Raw genomic sequence first — 15214 nt, forward strand, 5'->3', positions numbered from 1 at the left:
AGGTTTTTTACTCTTGCTTTATTGTATGATGTTATGGTGGGTTGTAGTATAATGTAGTTGTAATTGTATAATGTTTTACTGTAATTGTATTTCTCGTTTTGTACTCAACTTGTTTTTTGTTCAAGTCGGTAAGAAAATAAATTATTATTAGTATTGTTACTATGATGATTTATTTGACAGTAAAATATTTAATTATCAAACAAATAAATATCTGAGAAAAACGGAACAAACACCTTCTTTATGCTTACCACCAGAAGGTTTTAGCTGTTCAGGTACGTTTCGAGATGAAAATTTTTTTCGGCCTTTTGCTTGCTCCACTGAATGCAGCAATTGATGAAACTGAGACAATGAATTTTTTAACCTCAAATACACGGTTCCACAGAAGGCTATATTTTTTTCACTGATTTAGGTGGTATAATGACACTAGAAAAAAAAACTAGTATTTTTTTTGAGGGGAGGGGGGTATCAAGCACGTGCCCAAAAAATAGTTCTGTGTGCCGACAAATGCTGATACATAAGCTAAATTAAACTAAAACATAAGCAGAATTCGGAAGAGGGTACCTCCTCCTTCACCCAGATTCGCTCCTTCTTTCACATTTAACCCAAAGAGTGGCAAAATCGACCCACCACATTTAGCTATACAACCTGACTTTAAATTAGGATAAACTTCATTATGGGTTGCAGCGGCGGCTGCAACTTAGTAAAGAACAAACCACGACCCTTAGTAACAAAAAAAAAACGTTTGAAAAAAGCTGGCATGTGAGACAAAATTCTTAGCTGATTTAGGAATGGTAAATATTATCTAAATTAATCTTAATAGGAAAATTTTATCTTGAAAAAAGACATAAGGGAATTTCGAATATCCCAAAACCCCTTAAAAATGGCGTCGGATCGAAACAAAAGGTGCATAATTGAAATCACTACTATTAAAAACTCTGCTAAGGAAACTTACAGTTTCCTGGCTTGAGCAACAAGGAAAATCAAAACAGCAAAACAAAAATTCAAGGGAGGGGGGTTCAAACCCGGTACCCCCTGGATACGGCATTAGATGCAGCTGTAGCTGAAACCATGATATGACGAGAAACTGGCAGAGATGCAAGGAAACATCAACCTTGGCATTCTTTTACTTAAGACAATTTATTGGTTCTCCTTAGCCTTACAAGCCTAACTGCTTATTACGAAGAATAAATTGTATTCCATTTTAAGCACAATTTTTTTCCTATGGTGTCCTGTCTTCTCGTTCCGTTTTCCAAGTGAAGGAGTAAATTTAGTATCAACTTTTTTTTCAGAATTTTCACTTTAAAAGATTACGAATTTTTCTTTAAAAATATCATTATTTTTTATGACAATAAATCCAAAAAGTGCAATTTATATATATACTTTTGAGGAGAGGTTCTAATATATATTCCCATCTTAATAAATCACAGATTGGTTTGAGAAATTCACTTAAACTTAAAGACACATAGGAAATATTACTATAAAACCCTTTTTTTCGTTAAGATCATTCCAATTTATTTTTTAACTTTCTGCGTTTTATTAATAAAGGATGATACATAATTAATAATGATGTTGAATTCAGTAAAGTATTAAAAAGAAAAAGACCTCAAGTATGCAAATAAAAATATTCGGGTCATTGAAATAAAGGGGATGTTGAACTAACCGATGGGAAGCCGTTTTTCATTTTAAAGTAATGAATAAATTTAGGTTGGATAAATTTACTAAACTGCATAGCTAAAATTAATCAGCCAACACAAAAACCTGTTTCAAATACATCCCGTAATGCTGTACAATAAACAGACAACTGGGAATGAAAAGAGAGCACAAGTAGAGGCGAAAGCTGACGTAATTTAATCAAATAATGGTTCATTAAAAAAAACTTTTATTAATATTTTTTTAACTCAATTAAGCAAAAAATAATAAGATCTAGCAAAAATGCACAAACTCCTCATCCGAAATATCAGCTTCACTATCAGGATCTTCCAGAGTACCGTCATCACTCTCTGAGGATGATTTCCTAACTCGTTTCTTTTTGTCAAAAAGTCCCAGAGTAGCGTTTAACACCCTACACTTGCCTGTCAACACATGCTCTTTTGCACTAAGCTCAGAGGCAAACAATGCTTCGCAATGTTTGCACGAATGTTTCAGGTGAAGTTTCATATGCTCTTTATAGGTTATTTCTGCTACAAAGTTCTCACCACATTGATCACATGATATCAAGGAGCCCTTCTCTATCTCTTTAGTTTTATTGATAGCTAGTGGATTCCGATCAGGTAGTGCTTTGTGTCTATCTTCAAGATAAGACCTGAAACCAAAGAAGCTAAGGAAATTATTTAGGCTAAAACAAACAAACACTAATACAGTGGAACATCAGTGGTCAAAAGACTTTCAAGTCGAGGAATGTGAATTTACAAATGACCAAGCATACCTGATCAGTTCTGATCAGTATTGTGACTATCAAATTTATGTTTGTACCAAACAAAGCCATAAACATGTGTTTCCTAGGAAAAAAGTACTAGACATGAAAAGACATCGAAGATTCAACCAAGAGACATCGAAAATAGCGACGGTTTGCAACGCACATTTCTCTTCGCTATACTCTATAAAAAGTACAATCACTTCTTTTTCCTTTCTTTTCTGTTTTTCTTCCCATTTTCTTTCCAAAACTTAGTTCAACAGACAAACCTGACAACAAGCCAACAACCAATTATTTGTAACAATTAGTACATTTACCACTTGAAACCTTAGTCATGGGCCCTGAGAAAGTAGCAGGGACTCTACAAGAAAATAAATGAGAAAAACAAAATTAAAACAAGAGCTAAGAGCTCATATGGCACTTGTTACGAGGCAAGAAGATCTAAGAGCCAAGAGATCATATGGTATGAGCTCTAGCAAAATTCTATGAATAAATATATTGATTTAAAAGGAAAATAAGAGGCTTAATGTCGGTCGGGATTTAAAATAAGAGCTCTGAGTCACGATGTCCTTCTAAGTATCAAATTTCATTAAGATCCGATCATCCACTCGTAAGCTATAAATACCTCGATTTTTCTAATTTTTCCTCTCCCTTTAGCCCCCCAGATGGTCGAATCTGGGAAAACGACTTTATCAAGTCAATTTGTGCGGGTCCCTGACACGCCTATCGATTTTCATCGTCCTAGCACGTCCAGAAGCACCTGACTCGCCAAATCACTGAACCCCTGCTCCCAAACCCCCCAAAGAAAGCAAATCAAGCACGGTTCCGTCAATCACATATCAAGGACATTTGCTTATTCTATCCACCAAGCTTCTTCCCGATTCCTCCACTCCAAGATTTCCCCCTTCAACTCCCCCCAATGTGAAAGATCTGGTCGGGATTTGAAATAAGAGCTCTGAGACATGAATTCCTTCTAAATATCAAATTTCATTAAAATCCGATCACCTATTCGCAAGATAAAAATACCCCAATTTTCACATTTTCCAAGAATTCAGGTTTCCCCCTCCAACTCCCCCCCCCCCAATGTCACAGGATCTGGTCAGAATTTAAGACTAGAGCTTTAAAGCACAAGATCCTTCTAAATATCAAATTTCATTAACTTTCGTAAATTCACCCTTTCGTAAGTTAAAAATACCTCAATTTTCAAAATTACCCCCCCCCCAACTCCACCAAAGAGAGCAGATCCGGTCCGGTTATGTCAGTCATGTATCTTAGACAGGTTTTTATTCTTCCCATCCAGTTCCATCCTGATCTCATCGCTTTAAGTATTTTCTAAGATTTCCGGTCCCCTCAACTGCCCCCCACCAATTACGCTGAATCCGGTTGAGATTTAAAATAAGAGATCTGAGTTACGAGATCCTTCTAAATATCAAGTTTCATGAAAATCCGATCACTCCTTCGTAAGTTAAAAATACGTCATTTTTTTCCCACCAAGTTTCATCCCGATCCCTCCAATCTAAGCGTTTTCCATGATTTTAGGTCCCCCTCCCAACCCAACCCCCCAGTGTCGCCAGATCCGTTCGGGATTAAAATAAGAGCTCTGAGACACGATATCCTTCTAAATATCAAGTTTCATTGAGATCCGATCACCCGTTCGTAAGTTAAAAATACCTAATTTTTTCTAATTTTTCAGAATTACCTCCCCCCCCAATTACCCCAAAGAGAGCAGATCCGTTCCAGTTATATCAATCATGTATCTATGACTTGTGCTTATTTTCCCCACCAAGTTTCATCCCGATCCCTCCACTCTAAGTGTTTTCCAAGTTTTAGGTTTCCCCCTCCCAACTCCCCCCCCCCCCAATGTCACCAGATCTGGTCGGGATTTAAAGTAAAAGCTCTGAGAAACGATATCCTTCTAAATATCAAATTTCACTGAGATCCGATCACCCGTTCCTAAGTTAAAAATACCGCATTTTTTCTAATTTTTCAGAATTAACCCCCCCACCCTAAGTACCCCAAAGAGAGCGGATTCGTGCCGGTTATGTCAATCATGTATCTAGAACTTGTGCTTATTTTTCCCACTAAGTTTCATCTCGATCCCTCCACTCTAAGTGTTTTCCAAGATTTAAGGATTACCCCTCCTAACTCCCCCCCCCCCAATGTCACCAGATCCGGTCGGGATTTAAAATAACAGCTCTGAGACACGATATCCTTAAAACACCAAATTTCATCAAGATCTGAACAACCGTTCGCAAGTTAAAAATACTTCAATTTTTCTATTTTTCCCGAATTAACGGGCCCACCACTCCCCCTCCAGATAGTCAAATCTGGAAAAAGACTATTTCTAATTTAATCCGGTCCGGTCCCTAATACGCCTGCCAATTTTCATTCTCCTAGCTTAACTGGAAGCGCCTAAAGTAGCAAAACCAGGACAAAAAGACCGACAGAATTTGCGATTGCTATATGTCACTTGGTTAATTCCAAGTGTCACCGTTAAAGTAAAAGAAAGCTAAGCAAATATATATGCATGAGTACGCATCCTAGGAATTTATCTAGTTACTTGTGCTTAAATTTATTTGGAGTGTGAAAACATTTTTGGGAATTTAACAACGCTAATTTGAGCTTTCAAAAATCAATTTCAATTGTCATGAATTTTTAGTCTTTCGGGGTTATTTTTCTTTCTCTCTTTCAAAAATAAAAATAATATTATATAATACTACAACGAAATAAACATAACAAGTAGAATTAATAATATCATAACAGATATAATTAAAAACGCCAGGAATTGACTAATACTAGTGAGAAGGGGGGGGGGGCACCACAGCCCAGAGCTCTCAATTAAGTATGAATGATATTCATTAGAAACAATGTAACCTATACTCAATTTGACTTAAAAACGATTTCTTTCGTTAAAGAGTGCAATTTAAGCTCAAGAAGAATGAATCCCAAAATCTTTTTCCGCACCAAGCTGCTTTGATTAATATTCTATATCAGATATAATTTTCGCACGCATTGAACCAAATTGGCTAAGAACAGTTGAACTGCTCAATGAGAAACAAGAAAAATTAGAAAAACAAATTAATAAAAAAATATTCAAAATCATGGATACGGAAATTGTCTAGTGAACAGTTTTTCCCTTTTCTTATAATTAAAGAGTGAAGTTAACACTCAATAAGCATAAATTACTCAGTCTTTATCTGAGTAATAACTCAATCAGAGTCAGTGAATATTTAATGACATTTAATACAACATCCATTATAGATAATATATAAAATTAAACATACAAAATAATAAATGTGAATATAAGATAAACATGTAAATGCATTGTAATATATTAAATGTAATGCATAATAATGGGGGGGGGGGCGTAAGTCGTTACGCGCCACATTAGTTACGCACCATTGTAGTTGTGTCCCTGTGTCACATCTGTGAATATAGATAGATATATATATGTTTTTAACTACGTAAAACTTGCGAATATACGACAATCTTCGCTGTCACATTGCCTGTGCATATAAATAGATTGTCAGGTTTACCGACTCTTGAACATGCAACATATAATTGTCCATGGGAAAAACAATCCGTATTCAGATCTATACCTCATTATTCTAATGATTGCCCTAGAGCTTTGTTGATGGTGATTGCTAATCGAATGTTCCCAACGTCCCCGTCGTCATTTATATATCCCCGTGTGCCCCCCGGCGTCCCCGTTGTAGTTCTGGCCCTGTGTCCCGGTCGTCATTTATATTCCCTGTGTCCCGGTCGTCATTTATATTCCCTGTGTCCCGGTCGTCATTTGTGTCCCGGTGTCCCAGTCTGTAATTTCTCTTTGAGTGTCCCGGTCGTCATTTATATTCCCAGTATCACGGTCGTCATTTGTGTCCCAGTGTCCCAGTCTGTAATTTCTGTTTGAGCGTCCCGGTCGTCATTTATATTCCCTGTGTCCCGGTTGTCATTTGTGTACCGGTATCCCGGTCTGTAATTTATCTTTGAGTGTCCCGGTCGTCATTTATATCTCCCGGTCGTTATTTGTATCTCAGTGCCCAAGTCTATAATTTCTCTTTGAGTGTCCAGGTCGTCATTTATATTCCCTGTGTCCCGGCTTTTAGTTTTCTTTTTCTCCTTTATTTTTCAGTTTTTTTCCTTTTTTTAGTTTTTTTTTCTTTTTCAGTTTTTAGTTTTTTTAGTTTTTTTTTATTAACATTTAGTTTTTTTGTAGTTTTTACTTTTTATTTGTTTTTTTTAGTTTTTTTCTTTTTTGTTTTAAGTTTTTTACCTTTTTTTGTTTTTTTTTTAGTTTTTTAGTATTTTCTTTTTAGTTTTTTTGTAGTTTTTACCTTTTTTAGTTTTTTTCTTCTTTTGTATTAATTGCTAAAGCCAAGGTTCAAACCTGGAGCCTCTCGGACCTAGAACCTGAAACATAACGCTTTACCAGCTCAGCTACTTCGGCTTGAATACATTCGTTTTGAGCAGCTTCCTCGGGTGTTGCCATTGTAGGTTCTTCAGTCATTTTACAATTAGAAATTTCTCTTTCAACGATCTTCTTGCAATTAAAAATTTGTCTTTGAACGATATTCTTAAATACCTGTGTACCGGTCGTCATTTGTGTCCCGGTATCCCAGTCTGTAATTTCTCTTTGAGTGTCCCAGTCGTCATTTATATTCCCTCTGTCCCGGTCGTCATTTGTGTCCCGATCTGTAATTTCTCTTTGAGTGTTTTTTCTTTTTAGTTTTTTTTTTAGTTTTTTATCTTTTTTCAGTTTTCTTTTTCTTCTTTATTTTTCAGCGTCACAATGAAATACATATCGCCGAACCTTTGTTTTTTTAACTAAAATCTGGTAGGCATTGATGACCTTATCCAAGTCAAAATCCCAAACCCAATCATCATCGCTATCATTTTCAGTCTTGATATGTCTTGACTCTCGCTGTCCAGGTGGATTTTCATCTAACTGCGCGGTTTTGCGTTCTTTAGCCACAAGCCTGTTTTCTTGCGGTTCTTGTGATTCTTCGGCACGCTTTCTTTTCTTACTTTCTCTATCAGCCGCAAGTTTTCTGGCATAGACTCTTTGAGCAGCTTCCTCGGCTGTTGCCATTGTAGGTTCTTCAGTCAATTTACAATTAAACATTTTTCCGTCCACGATCTTATTACAATTAAAAATTTGTCTTTGAACGATTTTCATAAATACTTTTAGCCTTCTTTTTTCACTTTCTCTTTTAGCAGCAAGTCTGGTTTCGCGTTGCTCTTGTGATTCCTCGGCACGCTTTCTTTTTTTACTTTCTCTATCAGCAGCAAGTTTTTTGGCATAGACTCTTTGAGCAGCTTCCTCGGCTGTTGACATTGTAGGTTCTTCAGTCATTTTACAATTAAATATTTTTCCGTAAACGACTGTCTTAAATATCTTTAATGACGTCATCGTCATAATGACGACCTGATGACATGACGTCACTCGACGCACAAATAACTTATTTTTATATATATAGATAGATAGATGTCCTGGTGTCCCGGTCGTCATTTGTGTCCCGATGTCCCGGTCTGTAATTTCGTCAGTCGAAAACATGACGTCAGTCGACACACAAACATGACGTCACTCGACACACACACACAGACAACTTATTTTTATATATATAGATATCAGGCGGGTTACCCCATCATCAGCCCCCAACTCTTTACATCATAATTTTACAGAAGTTTACAAATATTTCACATTCCGATTCAACGATTTTCATGTTTGAACAGTCGTTTTCAAAGAAATAGGAGAAAAAGCTATACATTGAGCGCAAAGACTGGGGGATTGAGGAGGGAACAAACATCCGATATACAGTATAATTTCTGTTTGTGTTACAATTTAATGTTGCTTCTTACTAACAGTTCGTCATCACAAGGAATAGAAAACGAAAGTGTATCTTACGATTTTAATGAATGAGTAGTTGGATCCCGTTTGTTCATATCATAATGTAATTTTCGATGACTCCAGTAATCACGATCAGAATACAGCAGCTCGCCACACATGTCACACAAGCTGGAGCTTTGAATCTAAAAGAGGAAATGAAGCAGGTCGACTAACGAGCGTATCCCAAATACAAATCTTTAACAAAAAAAATTAACAAATAAAAACATCATTTTAGATATTCGTAAATTTAATGGTGAAAAAAAATCCAAAAATACTCTACGGTAGGACATGTTTTTCATACTTAAATTTCAAAAACTAACCACCATTGATTTTTGTGACAACGAAAAAAAAAACGACCAGAGAATTCTGATTATTAAAAAAAAAAAAAAACAGGGTGGACTTTAACTATAAAAAAAAAAATGGATGAAAAACAAATAAAGCTTGATTCAAAAAACCTATTAAGCAACTTTACATGTAGCATCTGTACGTTAAAATTAAATATTAGAATGTAGAGAATATGCTCCAATATTCCATAAAAAAAAAAAGATGAACTGAAACACAGAAGAAAGAAGGATCAGGTCTCAATACACTAGAACTCGCTACGAGTAGAGTACTTGCAAATCAACCAATCGGCAGAAGAAAGAAAAGATGTCCTAAATACAATATCAATCATTAATACAAACAGATCTTGAAAAAGTTGAATATTCCTTTATACCCAAACAGGGAAGGTACACTCGCTGCAGCAGAGCTTAGAAGTGGAGAAACTATACTGATTTTCGAAGCAAAACACATCAGCTTGGCGGGTCATGATTGCAGAAAATAGCTGCAACCAATGAAAGGGCGGACGACGGCACATAGTAACTGACAGATTTTAAGTACGATTTGAAAAAAAAACTTGTCTGGTGAGAAATACAAATGTCATTTCAATCAGCTTCGAGAATTGTGACTATTATTCCGGTTAATCTTAATACTGATAATTTATTGCGAAAAAAAAAATTATCGGAATTTCAAAAAGACCCCGAAACCCTTTGAAAATGGTGTCGGATAGAAACAATAATTTCAACATTGAAATCGCCATGGTCAGAGTAAAATCGCTACAAGACGCAAAGATTAAGTTGTATAAGAACTCAAAACCCAGCATGAGTGCCACTGATGTGTCTCCTTTTCTTTCCTTTGTGATTGTGCCAAAGCAGTAGCTGTAGAATGTTGTAAGAGGGCTCGCTCGAAAGGAGATCACACAATCTAGTGCCTTTTTAATCTTTAAAAAAAAAATCGTGCCATATAATTGGTATTTTCTAAAATTTCGTCTGATAAAATATCAATTTTATCCTAAGAGGGTTAAATACCAAGAAACGCCCATTCTAAGATAGTATCACGGTCTAAACCCCTCAATAGAATATTTTGAAACCCTCATCTTGTAAAGCAGTTCCATAAAAGGCGGACCAAGTTTAAATTATGATCTGTATACTTCACCACTTCCATGTCTATGCATAGGTTGTCAGCGGATAATGACATGATTGCTGCAGTGATTACCATGGCTGCTGAAAAATCATCAGCAGATGATGACCTTTTTAAATACCGAAAAGGATCGTTTCACAAAGTGGTATTTTGTGGTTTGAGCCTCCCTCCCCTGTTGAAAAATGATAAATTAAAGTTATTTTCTTGTTGTGGCCTGTTATCATAAATTTGCGATAAGGGAGACCAGAAGGTTGAAAGCATTGAGCATAAGAAGATTGAAAATGGATGTATAGACAGGAGTTTTAGTTGAATCTGGATGAAGTATCAATCAGTTCATGGTAATGAACTATAAGTAAAACACAATATGCATGTATTGCTAGCATTACATACTTAGTTAGGAATATTTTTTTTTTTCTGCTAAGGCTAGCAGACGAAAACAATATCGCAGATAAGCGCTTAATGGCTTGATTAAAAGGTGCTGTCTCTTATAAGTTCGTCTTAATAATTCCAACACAAAATTTACAACACTTTTTGATACATTTCGGAAGTGAAAGGGCTGGGAAGCAGAACTAGGATACTATAGTATTTTTTTTTTTTTTTTTCATGAAAGTAATCAAATTTTTGATGTGCAAACTCTCAAAGATATTGATGGCATAATACTCGTGAGACGTTCTATTTACGTGACGAAGTTATAAATATCTTGTGGGAAAATTTAGGGGACATGTTGTAAGAAGTTTTGCCCATATTTAATGTCCTATAAAAAAATCCTCTGACTTCTTTAACATCGCCTTAGTAAAAGAAAGATCTTTCTGTAAGATTTGTTGTCTATATTTTGAAAAATAAAACGAGCAACAGTCAATTCTAAAAACCATGTTTTTTTCCGAAAGCAAAGCGCGGAGATGAAGCTATTGTTTCGCAGGGTATATCTGAAAAAATAATAATAGATAAACTGAATTCTGATATTTTCCAACTTACTAGTACTTTACTAAAAACAGACCTTGCGATTAGTTCATACAAAATCTATTTTACGTCATGTTCTCAGAACGCTAACAAATTTCATACACTAATTTTTGGTTATGAAATTATTTTATTTGACAGGTTTAGATTTTTGTCTCATATAACTTTTGGGTTATAAAGTAGTAAAAGAAATGTAAATTTTAGTAAACTTTATTATCTTTAAAAAAGAGTTTCTCAGCACCTAATTAAGATATGAAACTTGTATCTCGTATCAAAGATATGAAACTTGTATCAAATTAAGGCTTTTTGAATAATCTTTAATATACTATACAACACATATCTTTGGAATCATGAGATTTTCCACCATAAAAAGTTTTTTTTAAACATTTTTAAAAAAGCTACCTTCTTAAAATTTCAAAAAATATGCAAGTTGTTAGTTGGTGTAGCCTTAATATACGTACCAAATTTCAAGTAGGCAATATGAAGAGTTTTGCCAAATAAGTACAAAGAGGTCCCTGACTTTCAGAAATCAAACAGACCAGGTGGTGTGTGCAAAGCATAGTGTACATACTCTAGGTGTGATGGAACAGTGGTAAGTATTGTGGGGACTATGCTACGCATGGGGGAACTGTGCGACACATATGATACTCTCAGATGCACACAGGGTAGTGGAAAGTGGGTAACCCCTTGATAAGTATAAGTAGGATGAAAAAAAGCAGTGATAGACATGCCCAAATTATATAGAATATAAGAATATACAGAATTATATAAGTTTAATAAAGGTTATAAAAAATTTTACCGAGCAGAAATTAAAAATAAAATAATTTGACTGGTTATTTGACTACTGGTACATCATTTTTCGAACATGTATTCTTCGTTATTTGACTTGCCTACAGGTACATATTTTTGGATTTACCAATGATCCTGTTTATCTCTTTATTTTTCCAACTCTTAAACACTCCAATAGAATCAACACTAATTATTCAACACTAAACAATAAAATAACAGGTTATCTGACATGCCTACCGGTACATCTTTGTGCATTTGGCAATGATCTTGTTTATCTTTTTATTTTTCCAACTTTAAACACATACCAATAAAATGCTAATTTACTACCAAATCTAAGAATGGTGCCGGCCTAATTCCCCTCGTTTACAATCCCCCTCCCAGGAAAATCCCCCGATCTCCGCAGACAATTACCACCTAGAAAATTCTCCCCATTTGAAAAAAAAGGGATTCTGGAACATTCTACCAGTATTCCAAAATACAGGTTAAAAATTTGGTCTGGAATATCCTGTCAAGATTTTTTTTGAGTGTTTTATTTCTGTTAAATATTTTCTTCATGTTTTGAGAGGCTGGGAGTTGAGTTATCATAAAAGGGAAAGATAAAAGTGCTTGCTTATTTGAAATAAGGAGTTCATCCTTGGTTCTGACTTTGAATCTCATGCTTTTGAAATTAAATTAAAAAAACACCCCATTAAGGTACTTTCCCCCCCCCCCCCCCCAAAAAAAGAAGTAATTAAAAAAAAGACATATACTGCCACGACCTTTATTTTTCTTTTTCAAGCATGATTTACAAATATCTTGGCAACATACTTATATTCATTTGGTAATAGCTTAAGAAATATTGATATTTCCTATTTCGCAGTTGAAAATTTGCAGATGTTTTAAGCTCAATCCAATTCGCAGCACACATTTTTTTTTTTATTTAAAAAAAGTTTTTTTGTTAATTGCTTTAAGAAAACGAAAAATTTTTGTGCACAAATTTTGTTTTTCTTAAAGCAATTAAAAAAAAAATGTGTGCTGCTTTTTGGATAAAGCTTAAAACATCTGCGTTTTCTTTTTAATTGTTTTATGAGAACGAAAAAATTTTGTGCACACATTTTGTTTTTCTTAAAGCAATTAAAAAAAAGTGTGTGCTGCTTTTTGGACAGAGCTTAAAACATCTGCGTTGTTTTTTTTTTTTAATTGCTTTAAGAAAACGAAAAACTTTTGTGCACAAATTTTGTTTTTCCAAAGGCACTTTGTTGCATACCATATAGAAGCTTATCTAAAAAGCTTTAGCTTAAGACAAATGCCATGTATCCATCTTAATCATGAGCTGATATTTTTTTAAGATAATAATATGTTTACCAAAATCTACGTTTTTTCAAAGACTTATTATTTTGTTATTCGAAAGATACATGATACAGGGAGAAAACCTGAAACTTTGCAAATAAACTAATTTCATAGTCTACAATAAGGTCTAAATCTACAATGTATGTTTGAAAAAGTCGGGTTGTGGGCTGTGCTGACTTGATACGAATTGGTCCTTTGGTTGAAGTTCTATCAGAGAATTGAAATTGTATAAAAAGGTAAAGAACACGGCACTGAACATCACAGTCCCTACCAGCTGTGCTAATGATATCTGTCTCATGACCCTTCAGCCAGGAAGTGCGATGGAGGGTTTGAGGCCATCCATCCTGTGCTTCCACACAACCTTCCTTTTTAGATTCCCCAGATTTCTCCAGGCCCTTATTTAGAGCTGGATCAACTTTGGCTGAGCTTACAGTCACATCGCTTACTCCCCCGTTCCAAACCAAATAACCAGCGACACCAGGACTCAAACCCGTATCCTCACGAACAGTTCCATTTTCTGCAGCTTGGTTAGGGAAAATCTGCTCCTAATAGAACTTTTTTTATCGGTTTTGGGTTTTCAGTAAAGCGCCAAGTCTTAGAATCCTACATATACAGGAAAACATCATGAGTATACTTTCCGAAATATACAGAGGCATGTGTTCAAATCAGAACAAAAATTTTTCAAATGAATCATTTTCCTACATGGTACTTTGTATTGTCTGTGAACTCTAAGAGACAACTCTTAAACTAGACCTATCTATTTTATGCATAAAATGCATAAATATAACAATGTTTGAAACCAACTAACAAGCCCCCTCTACTTAGTGCTTCCACTATGTCGGATTTTCGGCTCGCTCTTCGAAGAAAAATAAAATATTCGTGTCAGACTTCCAAATTTTGTCGGATTTTCAGAAAAATGAATATTTTGTCCGATTTTTCATTATTCTAGTTTTTGTCTATTTTCACTGAGAAAGGATTTTGTGACTACTAAGATTTTGTGGGCCTAGTAAAAAAAAGTGTGTTTTCTGTTAGTGCCAATTTGGGATCTAAGAAAAGTTAAGTGAGACTTTTTGCCAGTCTGGGGTTAGAAAAGAAAGACCAATTAACCTTGGTTTGTCAACAATTTACACGGAAGCTAGGCTGCTTTGGTGAAACTATAGCAATTCATACAGGCTCTACCCAGTTTATTACTTTTATACTACCCAGTTTATTACTTTTATACTACCCTTAATGCCGATATCATAATAATTTAATTCTTTTCAGTGTTACCTTAAATTTTCTGAACATATGGAACATTTGAAGCATTAAACCATCATAGTCCTTTTATTTTTGCGGATTTTTGCGAAGATAAGTGAAGATATAGTAAAGATATTGCTTTCAGATTCTTAGCCCACTATCCTTAAATAGGTTCAAAATGCTGAAAAATCTATAAAAATATCCCACAAAAAAAGAGAAGAGGAATTTGGGGATTTGGGCACAGGAAAGTAGAGCAGAGTAGTAAAATATCGACTTCTATAAATATGGAAGACAGAAAATAGTCTGTCTTCTTGAAATCAAAATTTCTTACTAGCTGAGAAATTACCTAAAAACATAAACGTAGATTAAACAGAATTTTTGAATCTGGACGTAAATTGAACTTATTTCACCAATTGAATAACAATCAAGTAATTAATTCCGTTGCAATATTATTCCTCAAACTTCAGGCTGCAAGGTCAAACTACTAATAATTAATAAGGGAAAAATCTTACCAATTTGATAGCATCACCAAAACTCTCCCCCCGATGCATATGGGTAACATGACGTTGGGCGTTCACAAATCCAATTTTATCATCTGGGAATGTTTCACCACAAACAACGCATTCAACTTTAACAGCAAATTCATCTTCCTCTCCTTTATAACAACCACTCGAAGCTAGATGATTATTAAGGTCTCCTTCCGAAAAGAAAACGGACGGACAATTTTGACATAGATACTGAACTGCTTTGTGTTTTTTAAGTATTGGCTTTGGTGGTGGAGCTTCCACTTTCCTTTGTTTTGGAGGGGATGGTAAAATCGGCGCCTCTTTCTTCAAAACTTGTGTAAATTCTCTTTTCGCAGGTAGGGCTAAAAAAAGAAGAACTTACGAAATATTGATCCCATATACACTAGAATTCTTGCATTTTATCATTAATTTTTTCTTAAGAAAAACAAGAAAAGCTAGCCTTTGAAAGAAGAAAAATTTTCGACAGCTCTTTAAATTTTTAGGAATAATTAGTTGAATCGTTTTTTTTAACAAATGATGGTCATTTGCAGACAGGCATACACAAAAAAGGAAACCGAAAAGCATATGATTTGAAAGACCAAAGAGAGCACTAAAAATCGACACCATATCTGCAAC

The 15214-nt window shown here is 34.9% G+C and overlaps 1 protein-coding gene across 2 annotated transcripts in view; it reads right to left on the bottom strand.

Annotated features, from left to right (window-relative positions):
* Window positions 1-1862: 1862 nt before the first annotated feature.
* LOC136031948 (uncharacterized) overlaps window positions 1863-15214 on the bottom strand; it is a 51216-nt gene continuing 37864 nt past the window's right edge. Inside the window, exons 8-10 of one of the 2 annotated variants that reach the window (XM_065711965.1) lie at window positions 14585-14940; window positions 8322-8446; window positions 1863-2302 (exon numbers count right to left, since the gene is read on the bottom strand). In XM_065711965.1, coding sequence (XP_065568037.1) covers window positions 1924-2302; window positions 8322-8446; window positions 14585-14940 — 860 coding nt within the window. In that variant the 3' untranslated portion in view covers window positions 1863-1923. Of the gene's footprint in view, window positions 2318-8321; window positions 8447-14584; window positions 14941-15214 lie in introns of both variants that reach the window. The other variant, XM_065711957.1, reaches the window with a different exon arrangement.

This window comes from Artemia franciscana, chromosome 1 (assembly GCF_032884065.1).
Source record: "Artemia franciscana chromosome 1, ASM3288406v1, whole genome shotgun sequence".
Lineage (NCBI taxonomy): Eukaryota > Metazoa > Arthropoda > Branchiopoda > Anostraca > Artemiidae > Artemia > Artemia franciscana.